The following is a 17,809-nucleotide window of genomic DNA, read 5'->3' as shown; positions in this document are numbered from 1 at the left end:
ATCAAGAACAATGATGTTGAAACATATAGCAGTGTCTGAATATTTTTACGTAATTTTCTATTTCTGAATTTATTTCTTTGGATGAGGTAAATTAAAATTAGATTCTTCTCTTTTTATTTTTTTTTGCAAAGAAAATACCAATATATTTTCTTTTCAGTTTTAAATGCATAAAGACAATATTATGTTAAACCAAATTAAAACTTCAAAGATGTAAGAAATTACTAAATTTATTTGTATCTATATATCTTATTTTGTTATATACTTTATATTTTAAAGTTTCTGATAGTTGATATTTGTTATACTTATTAAATGCTAGATATTTAACACAGATGGATTCATTTAATCTTCACAATTCTATTACTTCCATTTTATTCAGACACCAAAAAGAAAGGTTAAGTAACTTGCCCATATCACAGAGCCACGATGTAGCAGGGCTGTGATTTTTAACTCAAGATATCAGAACTCAATGTCTAAGGCTTTAGTCATTATGCTACATCCCTCTATTCATTAAACCTTTTAAGCAAGTTATTTTTTTCCCCAGGGATGATGATGGAAAAAAATTCAAACATATTTGTTGAGAAGGCCTCTATTTTTAAAGTATATATTACTTCTTTGTCTGATTTACTAAATTGAGGCATAGTTTAGAAACAGAACATTTGAGGAACAAGATTTCTGCCTTTTTCTTATTCAAAAATAAAAGTGAAATGGAATGGTGGTGTTTTCTGAAATGGGTTGCTGGTCCCCTGAAGATATATTTATGCAACATGCTGTCTCAATTTTGCAGCTTACCTTTGTGAAGCTAAAACAAAATAAAATAAAAAAAAATTTCTCCTTGGAGTTGTTATTGGTCCTTTTCTAATCTGAAGAAGACTAGAAGGTGACAGCACATTTTAGTTCTCAGGTGTTACCTGAAAGTCAAAGTTAGCCACAATAGGGCTGCAAGAACTAACTTAATGTATGTGACAAACAGCACAGTGCAATTGCTTTGAAGACTAAAAACAGTTATTGCTTAAGAAAATGTGAAAGATTCTTTTCATTACCTTGAGAGGAAAGAGTTCAAAACCAGGAAATGGATTTTTTTTTTTTATGGTAAGTAATGTTTAATGCAAATTCCATTCAGGACACAAAAGCTAGACAAGCATATGTTTTTTATTTGATAAAATAGTAATTTAAAAGAGAATGTACATTATCTAAGGTTTCATAACATTGTACCTGAAAGGGATTAAGATATCTAAAATCTTTGAAGTCTGCAGATTTCATTTTATTTACTTACAAAGATGGAGTTCTTAGTGGTTTGTTACTGTAAGAAAATTGCCCATTAGCGTTTGTGTTGATTTGCCTTTGTCAAAATGAAAGAAACAAATGTAATTTGTTAGCTCTTTATTATTGAATCCCTTTTAATATGGAGTATCAAGAATCTGGGTCTTTATTAGTCTGTAAAGTGTTTGAAGGAATGCTTTCAAAAATTGAAAAGAATAGAAAGTTCAACTTACTTCCTATTTGTACCGAGGCACTAGATGGATTCTGAACTGGCTGTCATCATAGTTTATGCTCATCACTCTGGCTGGAATGATTTTGTTGTCCCCTCCTGCTATTCTGAAATTGACTACATTTAGTAAATTGGTCCTTTATCTGAACTTGGTTTCAGTAAATTATTCTTGCACATCTTATCTAATCCAAATGCTACCCAGTCTTCAAGTATTAGGAAAAGCTTCACTTCCTCCATGAAGTAATGCCTGATGTCCTTCACTGACCTTGCTTTCGTCTGAATTCCTAGAACTTTCATAGCCTTCTCCAGAGGTTTCACCAGCATTAGATGGCTCAGTTGTATGCCAAAAATGGGTGATATATGTGTGGAGACATTGATCCTCAGGGAAGAAAGGCACAGCATGAATTGGTCTGCGATTTTAGGCCTGTCCCTCCTGTCACAAGCAATCTTCTACAGTAAATTATTGTGCCATAAAAATATGTTTGTTTTGTGTGTTATATTGTGAAAGTGGTCGGAATGTTGCAGCTTCATCAGTAGTATTAAGCCTTTCTTAATTCATTGCACAATCTATTCAAAAAGAGATTTCGCCTAAAATACAGGTTTATTACTATTTACTTATAAATCATATATCTTATTACTGTATTAAATATGATTTAATATACACACAGATAAAAATTTTTAAAAGATGAGAAATAAAAGAGTAGCAGCCAAGATTTTATTACATTGTCTTGGATTTTCTTTGTATCCTAGCCATTCTCTAGAGTGACTTTGAAGTCACTTATCCATATGATTTGATATATTTGAAAAATATGTACCTAATCTTGTTCCAAAAATTTTTCTATGTAGTGTCCAAAAATGAGGAAAATGCAAGATGAACAATTAATATGTGAAGAAATGAACACACAAGAAAAATAAGAAAAAAATAAGATAAAACTAGAGATAAAATGCACATATTACACTTGTATATTTTGCTAAAAGTTAAAAGTAAGTGTATTATTTTTATTATAATAACTAGTGCAAAGAGGGAGGTATGACCAACTTCAGGGCTCACAATATCTATATAATTTAAAAGAAGAAAATCAAGGATTACGTATCTATGGCATATGACACATATGAACCATATATTTGTCACATGCCAAAGGTATGACCTTTCAAAAGTCACCTTCTTTTATATATGTTTGGAAGGAGGAAGCTTTGTCATATCACTTCCACGTTTTTCAATTGCCATGCAAACAGGAATGTAGCCAGCTTGTCGGGAGTGGAGGAGAATGAAACAAAGTAATCTCTCGATGAGCTGCCTTGTGCTTTGGCTTGATTCATGCATAGATTGAACAGCAGTGATTTCTAAGAGATCTGGTGCCCATAATATATCAGAATCAACTGATGAGATTTAACTTTTATTGTATTTATTTATTTATTTTTTTAAGCAAGTTAAAGACTTCCCTCAACTGGAGAAAAAACTAGCCCCAAATCTGATATCTTCCCATAGAAGACCAAGTCAACCTCTCTGTCACTGAAAATCTCTTCAGTAGTGAACCACTAATAGCAAATGGGATAGCAATGGTATTGTAAGGGGACGAGGGGCTGTATAGCATTTCATAATTGAAATCTCCTTCACAAGATTATTGGCCCGGTTAAATAAAGGTGGTTTTCTTCCTGTCTGTACCTTTAATGAGTTAACTAGTAATTCCCCGCCTGCACCCTACTCATGACTAAGTAGTTTTAATTCTCTGAGTTGTGGCTGCCTCTTTGGTATTTTAAAACATTCCTCAAGCAATTCTAATGGGTAGCCATTTGAGAACTACTGAATTTAAACTACGCAAATGCAAGCTAGTTGCCAAGGTTAAGGGCAATGGCTAGAAAGAGTTTTTCTTTGGAAAATGGCTAATCAGAAAGGGGAGAAATGATAAATTGAGATGAAGAAGAAGAGGGAAGAGTCAAGGAGATGATGTGAGGCTGGGACATGACATGAAACTGCCACTGAACCCCAGTGGCAGGCGTGCTCAGAACACCTTTTTTATTTTACTTTATTTATTTTTATTTTTATAATACTTTAAGTTCTAGGGTACATGTGCACAACATGCAGGTTTGTTACGTATGTACCTACACATATGCCATGTTGGTGTGCTGTACCCATTAACTTGTCATTTACATTAGGTATATCTCCTAATGCTATCCCTCCCCCCTCCCCTCACCCCATGACAGGCCCCGGTGTGTGATGTTCCCAGAACACCTTTTAAAATAAAGATAGCTAATTTTCAGTTTGGAGTTTTTACGCTATTATAATAAATGTCCTTATGACATGTTTCCAGAAATTCTATTTCACTGTTTGTATTTCATGTTTATATGAGTGATTTTATATATCAATATGGGTGGGAGAGTGAGAAGTGAATGAAAAAAAAGGTCTGGTCTTGATATCTGTGTTGAAATGGCGCAGAACAGGAACAAAATATTGTGTCAAGAAACATGATGATAGAAAAATGTAGAAGTGATACGAGAAAGCTTCCTCCCTCCAAAAATATCTTTAAAAGAGTAATTTTGGAAAAGGTAGAAGATGGTGGTTTGGATTAGTGTTAACTGTTATATTTCTCAAAATTTTAGAATAGAAAAACAGGTTGCTTAAGAAAATATGAAAGATTTTAGTTCCCCAAAGAAATCATTATGTTAGATAAATTAGAGGTATTAATGCATTACGTGGCCTTAAGGCAGTATTTGTAAATGTGGCAAAAATTATATTCCCGGGCCTACCTATTAAGTTCACTGAGGATAAATGACAGTAAAAAAATATGAAGAATGCTTATATTTCTGACCTCGAAAGAAGAAATGTATGTGCAACCAGCTGGAAGTGATAGTAAATAATTAAAATCTAAGTAAAAGTTGGTAGTTGTGGGGTGGCAGGGAGAGGAATATTATTTTTTTCAATCTCGATAATTAAAACAAGTCAAGATTCTGTATAAGCATCAGTACTATGACTTTATATTGACTTCCTACAGCCATAAGCTTTTTTTCTATATAGCAAACAAAAGTCAAAGATCCCACAACAACAAAATTCCAGCATCTTTCTCTACAAGGGAATAAAGACTACATTAACTGAAAATAGTGTAATAGTCACATATAATAGCTACGTCCTGTAGAACCCAAATCTGAAGTTTATCAAGAAATTGAACAATGAGAACACATGGACACAGGAAGGGGAACATCACACTTCGGGGACTGTTGCGGGGTGGGGGGAGGGGGGAGGGATAGCATTGGGAGATATACCTAATGCTAGATGACGAGTTGGTGGGTGCAGCGCACCAGCATGGCACATGTATACATATGTAACTTACCTGCACATTGCGCACATGTACCATAAAACCTAAAGTATAATAATAATAATAATAATAAAACAAACAAACAAAAAAAGAAATTGAAACACACTTTATATAGAATTTTTCACAAGTTAACACATAATTTTGGGATGGAGCACTATTGTCTTTATTTTTAAAATATGGAATAGAGTTTAATAGATTCAATAAAATGGAAGTAAATAAATTAGATAAGCTAAACATAAACTTGTAAATTTTATTGTTCATAAATTGGAACTATCCTTAAATTATTTTTTGTTTGGTATATCTAATTTGAGGTTCTTTTAAAAAATTATTATTTTTTTTTATAGAGATGAAGTATTGCTGTGTTGCCCAGGCTTGTCTCAAACTCCTGGTTTCAAGCAATCCTCCCTTCTTGGCCTTCCAAAGCACTGGGATTGCAGGCTTGAGCCACTGTGCCCAGACAAACTTGAGCTTCTTAATGAATTTTATATAAACTCTAAGAAAAGATTACCCCAGAACTTATTACGAAAGAAACCGTTTATCTGCAAGATTTGCACAATTTTCTTAGCTAATAAACCTAGGGAGAGTAAGTCTCCTAGATGTCAACCAGATTCTGATCTTCCATGACCTCATTCACCAAATTATCATTTTAAGAACTATGTACAAGAATCAGTCCTCATTACCAGATCTAACAACCAAGCTCAGACCCTCCTGGAAGGAATTGTTTATGGCAGAAGGTTGTTTAGTTGTTGTTCTCCTTCTTGTTTTGTTTTTAAAGGTAAAAAAAAGTCTGTAATAAGATTCATCTTTAATAAATTGTGGAGCTAACTTCTAATATTAGTAGCCTTACCAACTATGCTAACACACTTTTTGCTATCCAATAGTTATTCTCAAGTTAGGTGCTAGATCTAGAATAAAGCCACATTTATACTTAGTGCAGATAAAACTGGTTTCAAATTATTGGCCATATATCAACAAGAGATAATATTAATGTAAGAACCTTCTCCCTCAATCCACAGTTACAGAATTTTAAGAAAAATCTTTTTCAAAGCTCCTTAGTTCATCTCACTCTTCTCATATCCCTAGTATTCCCTTTTAAATTATGTTAGCATATGGATATGGCTATGACAATGATAAAAATGGAGAAATGTGTTCCCTTCCCTTCCCTTCCCTTCCCTTCTCCTCACTTTCTTTCTTTAACTTTCTTTATGACTCCTCTTAATTTAATAGTCAATAATTCTCAAAGTCTTTTTCATCTTCAAAATTTTTTCCTTGCCCATGTTGCACTTGCTACTATTTGAATAATAATAAGAAGAAGATGAGCTAGGGATGTTTACAACTTTTTGATGTTCCCAAAGTTAAGGTTGGATATAACTATTTTTACCAGAGTTGTGGTTGTTTGTCATATTTATTTTTCCTCCCAGATTCTCAGACCAAAGGACTAAAGCTTGACAATTCATGAGAACTGACCCAAAATATACACCTTTTATACACGTAATATTTATAAAAGACTCATCAAAAAAGCAAGTATCTTGGGATTTTCCTCTCTTAAACGCTCTCAGCATTGATGAAGAAGATGAAATAATAAACTTCCCTTTACTATTTTATTTTATTTTATTTATTTATTTTTTGAGACAGAGTCTCGCTGTCACCCAGGCTGGAGTGCAGTGGTGCGATCTCGGCTCACTGCAACCACCGCCTCCCGGGTTCACACCATTCTCCTGTCTCAGCCTCCCGAGTAGCTGGGACTACAGGCGCCCGCCACCATGCCCGGCTAATTTTTTGTATTTTTAGTAGAGACGGGGTTGCACTGTGTTAGCCAGGATGGCTTTGATCTCCTGACCTCATGATCCTCCTGCCTCAGCCTCCCAAAGTGCTGGGATTACAGGCGTGAGCCACTGCGCCCGGCCCCCTTTACTATTTAATAATAGTTTATCTTGCTTTTATTACTAATAAACAACTTATTATTAAACAGTAAAGGGAAGCTTTACATTCTAAAGTCATTGCTTAGTTGAAGCTGCTCATTTGCCCCTTATCTGGTAAAGTGAGCACTATCAGCCAAGGTAGATAAGCATGTTGAACTAGTTTCTGAAAATAAGAGAATATTCAGAATTTCTGGCCTGTCCAACTGTACTAAGTGGTATTAATGGTTGAATTAGCCAGATATGAAGGGGATGGTAGAGTTCAACAATAGTTGAAAAAAGTATAGATTCTAGATTCTTAATTAGGAGAGCATTGAGATAATTAATGCATTAAAATAAACCCTGTCTACTAAAGGTGCCGCTCATATATCTCAGCAATTCTACCTCCGGGTAGATATCCAGTAGAAATGACAGTGTATGTCTCTTCCAAGACATGGAAAATAAAGAATTTTCATAGCATTAGTTATAACAGACAGAAATTGAACATAACCTAAATGTTCAAAATGGATAAATAATTTGTGGCATTTTCACACCATGGAAAAGGAAGATACTTTCAACAGAAAAGATGAATCTAATGGTCATAATTTTGAATGAAAGAACAGGCCAAAGAGTACATACTGTAATTTGCCATTTATCAAAACATTTTAAAGAAAACTAATCTAAGGTAGTAGAAGTCAAAATAGCGGCTGCCCACTGGGGAAGAGAAGAGATACTCCCAGAAGACACAGAGGAGCCTGTGTGATGCTATCAGTGATCTATATTTTGATCAAGGTAGTGGTTACATGGTTGTGTTCCATATGTAAAAGTTCATCAAACTGTACACTTAAGATTTATATACTTAAATATATATACATTATAAATTACTAAGGCATGACAAAAAGGAAAAACAATTTGCCTCAGAGGGAAGTCTCCCACAGTATGTCAAAAGCCAAGGAGGGCGGATCATGAGGTCAGGAGATCGAGACCATCCTGGCTAACACGGTGCAACCCCGTTTTTACTAAAAACACACAAAAAAATTAGCCGGGTGTGGTGGTGGGTGCCTGTCGTCCCAGCTACTCGGGAGGCTGAGGCAGGAGAATGGCATGAACCTGGGAGGCGGAGCTTGCAGTGAGCCAAGATCGCACCACTGCTCCTGGGCGACAGAGCGAAACTCCTTCTCAAAAAAAAAAAAAAAAAAAAAAGTACATCTTTGATCCAATTCAACACATTTATCACTAGCTTGAATCAAGATGAAGAAAACCTACATATCAAATTTGTGGATATCACAAAAAAGTTTCATTGTATAACATATGATTTTTTTAAATGTCAACAGGCAGGATCCATGATCCCATTTAACAGGCTGACATTTAATAGGATAAATGTAAAGTCCTGTAGTTTAAAAAGAAATGTGGCATAAAAGCCAGGAGTAGCATGTTCTGGGAAAAATCATATGCTTTATCATTTTTAGAATCAGACAAACAGAGCTAATTAAAGTGAACAAAAATTACAGGGGAAAAGGAAGATCTTCATAACAGCTAAAATTGGACCATACATTGAGATATTGTATTCCCTTTATGTGCAAGCGAAAAATAAAAGCATTAGAAGATCATAGCCAGAAGAGATCCTAAAGCTTATCTAAATTCTGCCTTCTGTTATTTAAATACATAGATGTACTTTTTACATGCATATATTTATATTTTTATTCGTATATATGAGGAAAATGGGGCCTGAAGAAGAAGCAACTTTGTGAAATGTTCATGATAAATGCAGAACAGTGGTAAGAATCCAGCCCTAGACTCCTTGTTTTCTACCCTGTTATTATATCTTCCTAGTGTGCTGGTGATTATTTTAGGACAGAGCATCATGGTAAGCTTATATATTATATTTTACCTGGCATATTTTTATATATTTATGCTGTTTTCTGAAATAGAATGTACATTTAGGCCAGAAAACATAACTCTGAATTATCTAGGATCTAAAAGCCCATAATAACGTAGAGTGTTTTCACAAAAGGTGGTCAACAGGTGTTTGTTAATTAGTCATAAGAATACAGACAAGGGTGAAATATCTTTAAAACACTTTTATTTCCCTTTTCTTATAATCAGACAGAACCCTGCATGATTTAGTCTCTAAATACCCAGGGAAAACTTTTCTCTCAACTAAAAAGTGTAATATTTCTCATTGTCAAAAGGTCTTTCCCTTGTTTTACAGATAAATATCATTATAGCAATATATGGTTTTCCCTTTAATTCTGACTTTAATTATAATTATAATGCACAATAGCTGGCTGCCGATTTCCTTATATGGTAATTCTTGAAAATGTCTTCAAAGACTCATATTTGTCTTATTATATCTGTAGAGACATAATTATAATTGTTATTATCTTAAATTACAAATTCTATTTTCCAATCCTGTAATTATATTACACATTACCAAATTACCATATGTCTTAAGATGGTTTATTTTTAATTTTACTCTAGGATGTAAACTACATGATTATAGAGATAGTGTCTGTTATGATCACCACCATATTTTATGCCTACAATAATTCTTGGCACAAACTAAGAATTCCATAAGTATCTATTGAATGGAGGTAATTAAAGTTAAGAAATATATTTGGAAATAAGTATCAGGACACAGTTCTGAAAATCTTCTCTTTCTATCTTTGCATCTATCTCCATTTTGTATCTTTACAATTTGCTGTAAAATGTTATCCTCTTTCAACTTGATTCTTTTCCTAATTAAAACATTCTTTACCTACTTTGTGTTTAGTTTGCAGATATTCCGAGATATTAGAAAACATGTTTTCCTATCTTAGCAAACATTTGGTCTAGTGTGTGTTTGTGTGGGTATATAACATATATGTGAAAAAATTGATAAGGAAAAGGGATTTGGGTATCAATGTGTGATTTAATTCTTCTATACTCTTGGTTCTCCTTAATGCATCATCACATGATTAATTTACTCACCAATTTCCCAAATGTACCTAATAGAAAGGGTACAAGAACATGTGTTAGTTCCTCAATGCTGTGATCTCATAGTCTTGACCATTTAGAGATAGCCTCAGTATTACAAGCTATCTAGAGTACATGTGACTATATTGAGAAAAGTTGGGTCAGATGCAGTCCTTATCCATGAAATATTTAATGGTCTAGTTCTAGGAAGAAATGCAAAAATGCAATTTCAGTTCAATATGACAAAGGTACGTTCAAGACGTTGTGGTGTATATGGGAAGCAATGATTTATGATTATATATTGACTAAAATTTTGCAGCACTGACAAAGGTATTAGAAAGTAATATGAAATGAAGTGTTACCTTTTTTTTATTGTAAAGATTGTCCTGATTTTCTTCTTTGAATTCTTGCAAAAATACTTCCTTGTATGGCTTACATGCTGCTCATCTTACACAATTTCTGGTTGTTAGCCATTTCTTCATGTGTATACCTTCTGTTCCTTAATGAGCTAATAAGCATTTTTATGGCAAGAGATGTGTTTTCTTTGTATCTGCCTCCCAACCAGTCTTTATTCAGCATATCACATTACCTCATTACTCACTAAGTGCTTACTTTGAGCTTATTATGTGCCAGAAAGTATTCCAGATAAGCAGGGATAAAACAGCAAATGAAATAAAGTCCCAGCCCTCAAAGAAATTACATTCTGTGAGACAAAAGAGACACTCAACAAACAAACCAACAAATATATAATGTGTTTGATAATGATAAGTGCTATGGAGGAAAATGCGTTTTGGTGAGAGAGAATAGAGGATGGTAAAAGGATGATTTTTATAGAATAGGCAGGAAAGTTTCAATAAGAAGGGGATATTTGAGCTAAGACAGCTGAGTTATCTTGGGGAAAAACATTCAAGACAAAAAGAAAAAAATTATGTGAAGACTCTTTTACTGAAGAATATTTTCTTTTAGGAACAGGAAGATCTATTACTAGAGATGGGTAAGTGAGGAGAAGAGTGGAAGGAAATTAGGTGAGGGAGGGTCGGAGGTAGTTGGTAGATCATGAAACTCATGAGAAGGAACTTTAATTTTACATTGGATGAGATGGGAAGTGACTAGAGAGTTTGGTGCGAGAGAGCGGGGAGAAATTCTTATTTACATTTTTTTTTCCTGTTGGAATTTCTCCATTCTAACTTATTTATATTTTAAAAGTATATCTGTAGCTATACTTTTCTAAGTGGCAAAGCAAGACTCATGTGGAAGGGGAAGTACAGGAGCAAAAGTGGTAGCTAGGCAACCAATTAGAAGGCTGTTGCAAGACTTCAGGCGATAGTGGTTATTGGTTTAGTTACGACATAAGTGGTAGACGTTGTGAGGTGGTTGGATAATGGATGTTTTCTGAAAGAAGAAAAAAGTGAACAAAAAATACTTGGTAATGGATTAAATATGAGAGTGTCTTGTGATTGATTGGAAGCAGTGCATGTGCAAGCATAATCAGGACAATCCCTATGCTTTTAGTCTAAGAAACAGAGGATGGAGGTGCCAACTATCACACCACCATGGAAAGGGGAGTTGTCAGGCAGAAGACTTCAACAGAAGCATGTTTCATTCAGAATTTGTCCATTGTACGTCAAGATTGCCTTATCTACAAACAAGCAGAGAAACAAAGGAGACAGTTGGACATATGAGTCTAATGTTTAGGGAAGAAAATTAGACTCAACATACAATGCTTAATATTTATGCAAAAATAGGATTTATTTTTGTTGATTGATTCCCTGGTACAATAATGAAAAAATGTTAATTGATGTTTTTACAAAATGAGAAAATCAAACAAATCCTTGCTTTCCAGACATATATTTGGATAGGGTATCTCTGCTCTGCTGGAAACAATTGTGTGTCTGACTTAACCATTGCTGAGAACGGGGACTATTTGGAATCTTTTCTGAACTAGTAAAAGTAAAGACTATTTCATTTGAAACAGAACCTCAAAGCTTGCTGATAAATGGCTTTATTATACTAATTGCATTTTCTTTATTTCCATAGTCTATCAGTGTGCCAGAGGGAAATTTTATTGGTCTTAAAGGATTTGTTCTTCAAATGGCCACGTAGGTCACAACACAAAAACTTACTTAGTTGCTGGCAAATTTATTATTTAATGATTCGTCCCCAGTGTCTTTCTGGTGGCTGTGTTTAAAATCATTGGTCTATAATTACTACCCTTTATGCATATGCATGCACATATATTTCATTTATAGTCTTTAGTCACATTTTTCATTCAAGTATTCAAAAAGTACTCTTATTTAAAGACTCTGTGATCACACAGAACTATTCTTCAAGTATTCTGAAGCCCATATGGACAATGAGAGTTTGAAAAATAATGTAAGGGTCTTGTAGTTGACATTTGAGAAACTCGTACCTTAGAAGGAATAATCGGATTATAAGGCATTTTTAAGACTTTGTACTTTCTGAGTGGCCTTATGCTTAAAACACTCCTGATATAATTGAAATGCTCTTATGTTTCTTTCTGTCCTCTCTCTACTTTGAGGTTTTGTTGAGTTGATTTTCCCTAGTAGTATTCATTTTAATAGGAGATTCAGACATAGGTATAGCTGTGAAGAGAAAAACTGTGGTCCAAAATAACATGGTTTGGAATCAAAGCTGCAAATTCATGCAGGATAAGGATTTATTGAGTTAAAATAAGTAGAGAAACTAATAAAAAACAATAATGCAATAGATTATTTCTATAATATTTCAAAAAATACTTCAAAAATCACTGGACTGAAATACAGGTTCTTTTATGTTCTTTTCATGCTTTTTTTTTTTTTTTTACTATTTATATTAGTAAATTATCCTGAAGAATACTTAAAAATCTAGCATACCCAGGATGATATCCTAAAAGATACTATTGCAATATGATCCTAACACCGATATTGATACCTTTTACAGTGTGTGTGTATGTATTTTTTTTTCTGTGTCTTATCCATAGAAAATGACACCATCTACTGGACAGACATGGGCTTCAATAAAATTAGCAGAGCTAAAAGAGATCAGACTTGGAAAGAAGATATCATTACCAATGGCTTGGGAAGAGTGGAAGGGATAGCTGTTGACTGGATTGCTGGTATAATCCACGGCTTTTTATCTTTTTGTTTCACACCTATTTTGTTAGGGTCTCAAACTGCTTCATAAAAAATCTTCTCTAACTCATAACAGTGTTTTTATTTGTACTTCTAGCCACAGGGGTAAATAGTCTCTTTTGCTTTTGGCTTCGCTCCTTCTAATGCTTTTGAGACTTTGGATAAGTGTTTTTATGTAGAAGTAGATTATGTAGTGTTAACTTTGCCCAAATCTCCTGAGAGCTCCAGAAGGCAGGTAAACAAAAGTGTTAGAAGTTCCCTTTTGCCTGAAGTCAGTAGAAAGTTAAAATAGGTCTTTTCTCTTGGTAGGAGAAGTTTCAACTTCTTTTACCATGTAAATATATCATTATATGGTTTAAACCAGAGATATGTGAGATTAGGATTGAAAGTATTTGCATATTAGTTTATTTGCAGCTTTCTGCTTAGGAAACACATTTAAAAAGAATGTAGGAAGTAAACGGTTTCTTGATAGTTATGTGAATGCTCAGAAATTTAATTTTAGTCATGACAAACACATTTTTCTCTCAAAACTGTATTATAAACACCTCTATTATTTCTCCTAGGTAACATATATTGGACAGATCATGGTTTCAACTTAATTGAAGTTGCAAGACTCAATGGTTCTTTCCGTTATGTAATTATTTCCCAAGGCCTGGATCAACCAAGATCTATAGCTGTGCACCCAGAGAAAGGGTAATTTTAAGATTTACATATATCTTCCAAGTTTTAAGTGAGTTTTCTAAGTTCTATTGAAAAAAAAAACTAATTACTTTTAGCTGTAATGTCTGAGACAAAATCAAGAATGTCTTACCTAAGCAGAAAAAAAAGTTTATATTCACTTTGTTCATATAATTTAGTACATATTTGATGAAGTCACATTTATTACAGATTTATTTTATGTGTGTGTAAATTCAAATAAAGGCACCCACATGATTCTAGATTCTCAATTTAAATCTCTTCCTTAGAATTGTTTACATAATTAGGTATTCAATTATTTATTGAATTAGTAAAATAGCCATTTGATAGCCCTCTTTGCTCTCCAATATTTCTAAAATTTCAATATTCATTCATATGTCTATGGTTGTCAAACATGTTCATCCCAAACTTTTGTTTTCTTCTCCTTCCTTTTACTTCTTTTTTTGTTTTGTTTTGAGTTCTAAATAAGTATAACTAACTGTTTTGACATTTTCATTTGGATGTTTCATGAGTACCCAAACTGTACATATATAAAACTGAAATGAGTTTAATCTGCCGCCAAGTTATGCTTAGTTTTTCTTCTAAATAAATCTATTAGCAATCCAACACTCTCTATCTTTATCTTTACCCTAATTAAATTTGATATTATCTTATATACTGCAATAACATCCCAGTCTGTCTCCTAAACTCACCAAAGCCTAGAGTGATTTTTTTTTAATATACATCTGCTTACTTAAAATCTTTCAAGGAATTTCTATTGCTTTATGTGTAAAGTTCAAAGCCTCTGTTATGATCCTTCTTAATCAGACCCTATACTAATTTTCAGTCTGAAACTCCTGTTACTCTCTTTTTCCTTTCACCATCAATCTCTGTTGGTCTTCTCTTAATTTTTAAAATATTTCTTATTCCATTCCACTTCCAGCCTTTGCCAACCTCTTCCTTTTACCTGCAATGCTCTTCTTCTATTTTTATCTTGTTAAATTTTATTTGACCTTACTTGACTTTGAAAATAGTTTAGATTGTTGTATGGCCCCATAGCATCTAGTATTTTTATTGTATACATTATTTGTACTAATATTTATTGATTTGCCTGGTAGCTATATGTGTTTTTGTTGGTTTTTGAGACAGGCTGTCATTCTGTTGCCTAGGCTGGAGCGCAGTGGTGCAATCACAGTGTTGGACTTAAAGGCATGAGCCACCGTGCCTGGCTGTAATAAATTATTATAGCCTTAAAAGAGAAAATTTGACCAATTGCTTGACTGTGAATCATTATTCTAAGGCAAGAAGGAATATAATTTGAAAGCTATGCAATCCCATAGATACACTGGAAATGGATGTTTAGTTTGTTTCTAATAAAGAATTTATTTGCTTCATAGTTGCAATAAGTCCATTTATATTATATAGAACCTCTTGTGTCTGCCCTGTTATAGATTCATACAGCTTAATTTAACAAGCCTCTTGCTGCTACATGTCAATCTGTGGATTTCCTTTTCATTTCTTATTCAAATCCATTGTAGACCCTTAAGCTGATATCCCAGAGCTTCTTTTTCTTAAGTACCTCTTATATCTCCACATCCATCTTAGCATATGACTATACCTACTTGTCTCTAGCTTGATTGAGAACATTAGGCAAAAGAATCTTCATATACCCTAGTTTTTATCAATTTATTCAATTAACGTTTATTGAGTGCTAGGCACTGTGAGCTAGGACATGTCAGCATCCCTCCATGTCATCCTCAGCCTTCAATTCAATACATCTTGACAAAATACAAGTACATATGAAAGACACTTGTATACACTGTGAAGTATGCTGGCATGAATAAGATGTTGCCTCTATTCACAGTGAGTTATCTGTTTAAACTGAAAATTTAAACAAGTACACATTTCAGTTAAAGGAATAGTGTCACTTTGTAAAGACTTATTTTCAGGCACAATAAAAGACTAATTGATCAAACTCAAATTTAAAGCTCATATCCAAATGTCATGTTGAAGTAATGAGTTTCATAAGATCACTATAAAATTATCTTGGGTTTAATGCAAAAATGATACCATATAATTAGAGCAGGTAGTAAAAATAAGGGTGGTAGCAGCAATAATAGTGATTAGTAGAAGCTTTGTGGAGGAGGCTGGAAGGAAAAGGAGGTTTCTGAGATGGGGTAGGTATATATTATATGAAGAAGAAATAGAATAATTAAAGATTTGGTAGTGACAAAGCAAAAGCCATCAGCAAGAGTATAGGTACATGAGGTACACATAGGGAAGAGTAGGTGATGTGGCTGGAAGACAACTTGGGTTCATATAATTGTTGGTAGGGCTTCCTATATATTTTTTAAAAATTGCCAGGGTCATGCCTTCTCCAGTTTACCAAGTGAACTCCAAACCAGTCCTGGACCCTCTCTCCTCAGCCTTCCCTTGGCCTCAAACAACATATAGAAGCTAAGATCAGAGTTACGACGTGAGTTTATTGAAGTTGTAACATTGTTTAACATAAAGAATCTTTAAGAATGGTAATTTATCATCCCTGTGGATTAGACAAAAGGGTCCTTTCCCTTCCCTCAAGCCAAGTAATGGAGAGAGCTCAAGACAAATATGTAAGAGGGAAGCTAAAATAAAGAGAAAATAGCAGTAAATGAAAAAAAAAACATTCTATACATTTTTCACTGCAAATCCCAATGCAAAGGGAGTCAGGTCAAATTTGGAGAGAGGGAAGAGAATGTGCTCTAAAATTAATCTTAACTGTATGATACTGTTCATTTAATGGTAATTGGCTGGGAAGTTATGGGATCTTTCTGAGACAGCCAAGTTTGGAGAGGAAATACTCAGTAAAGCATACATGGAATCAGCAGTTGGATAAATATAAAGTCACTTCTTACTTATTCCAACAGAATTCAGGCTCTGTAATAAACTGTGATAGTGTATGAGGTTACCCAAGAGAGAGTGCCAAAAAAAGAAGTCTAATAACAAAAATGAAGAATGCTTATAGTTAGGGGATAGAATGACTAGGAGAGAGAAAAAAAAAAGAACAACAACAACAACAGCAACAAAAACAGCCATTCTGAGTCTTTGGAAATTACTGAACTGTAAAAGTCAAGGGAAGAGAGTTTAAGGAAGAACAGTGTGCCAGCAATAAAGAGATCAGGACAGATAAAAAAGCAGAGAACAGAACATGTAACTGGTGATGAGGACGGTATTGCATATTTTTATCAATTTCAGAAGATGAGTAAGGACAGAAGCCAAATATAAAGAGTAGACAAAAGAATAATTAGAAAGTGGAGCTAGCATATACAGAATAAACTGATGCAAACTGGGTGATGAAGGGAAAGAGGAAAAATAGAAGATAAGTTGAGAAGATTGTCGAGTATAAGTTTTCTCTTAGTATGGGGATATTGCACATATTCATAGGCAAAGGGGAAATAAACTGGTTGGAAGAAAGAGGATGGAAATGAGCGTAAAGGGGAGACAAATTCCAGGGAACATAGGAGGAGCTTTGACAAGGAAGAAACAATAGGGCAGAGCAGGAGGAATCACAGACAGAAAGCAGGGAGGCAAAATTTATGTCTTACATTAGGTATCCCAGAAAGAGATTCTAGAATGAGAAGTCAACTCAGAACCTGAAAGCATAGTCAGTCAAAAAGGGGAAGAAAGAGCTCAAGCAAATATTTAGTTTTGAACATAATCTTGGCCTCAGACTGATTCCTGGAGGGACTCTGGAGTCTATACTTTACCTCACAGTGATGGAACTTGGTATTCAGACTCCCAAGTAGTCAGCCAGTGGATAAGGACCACTCCAGGAAACAGACACTCAAAATTTCTGACTGTCAGCACTTGTGGGAGAAGGGATTCAAGTGGCCCAAGGATAATCCTCCAAAGAAAATTGTCTGTGTGAGCTGTTAGGGACAAAGGTCATTTGAGAGCTCAGAAATGGTAAACAGCATCTGAGGGTGTTTACATGGAGCACAGACGGTGTCCATTACAGTTTGGAATCCCCACTTAGACATTTACTATTTTTACATTTGCCTTTGAGGTATTTCTAAACTTCTTGGTCTCAAATGCCTATATCCTTTTAGTTAATTGGGAAGATTAAATGAGGTGGGTGCTAGTTCTCTTCCCCTTCAGAGATGGAGTGAAAGAAGAGATAGAATGCGGAGATCAAATGTATTTTAGAGGTTAAATTGATGAAATTGAAGAAAGTCACAGCTGCTAGTCTATATTTCTAAGGTTATCAGCTTTAAGTGAATAGGTTAAGTTTTGCTGAAGCTATTGTACTAAATATTTTCCACAATAATGAATCAAAGAATTTTCAAGCAACGTGAGACTAGCCAGGAT

General features: G+C 34.1%; 1 protein-coding gene across 1 annotated transcript in view; it reads left to right on the top strand.

Annotated features, from left to right (window-relative positions):
- Window positions 1–17,809, top strand: part of LRP1B (LDL receptor related protein 1B) — a 1,899,171-nt gene that overhangs the window by 1,395,954 nt on the left and 485,408 nt on the right. Inside the window, exons 36-37 of the mRNA XM_024243817.3 lie at window positions 12,637–12,771; window positions 13,351–13,480. Of these exons, the coding sequence (XP_024099585.3) occupies window positions 12,637–12,771; window positions 13,351–13,480 (265 nt within the window). The remainder of the gene's footprint in view (window positions 1–12,636; window positions 12,772–13,350; window positions 13,481–17,809) is intronic.

The sequence above is a fragment of the Pongo abelii genome, chromosome 11 (assembly GCF_028885655.2).
Source record: "Pongo abelii isolate AG06213 chromosome 11, NHGRI_mPonAbe1-v2.0_pri, whole genome shotgun sequence".
NCBI lineage: Eukaryota > Metazoa > Chordata > Mammalia > Primates > Hominidae > Pongo > Pongo abelii.
This window is presented reverse-complemented; position numbering and strand designations above follow the sequence as displayed.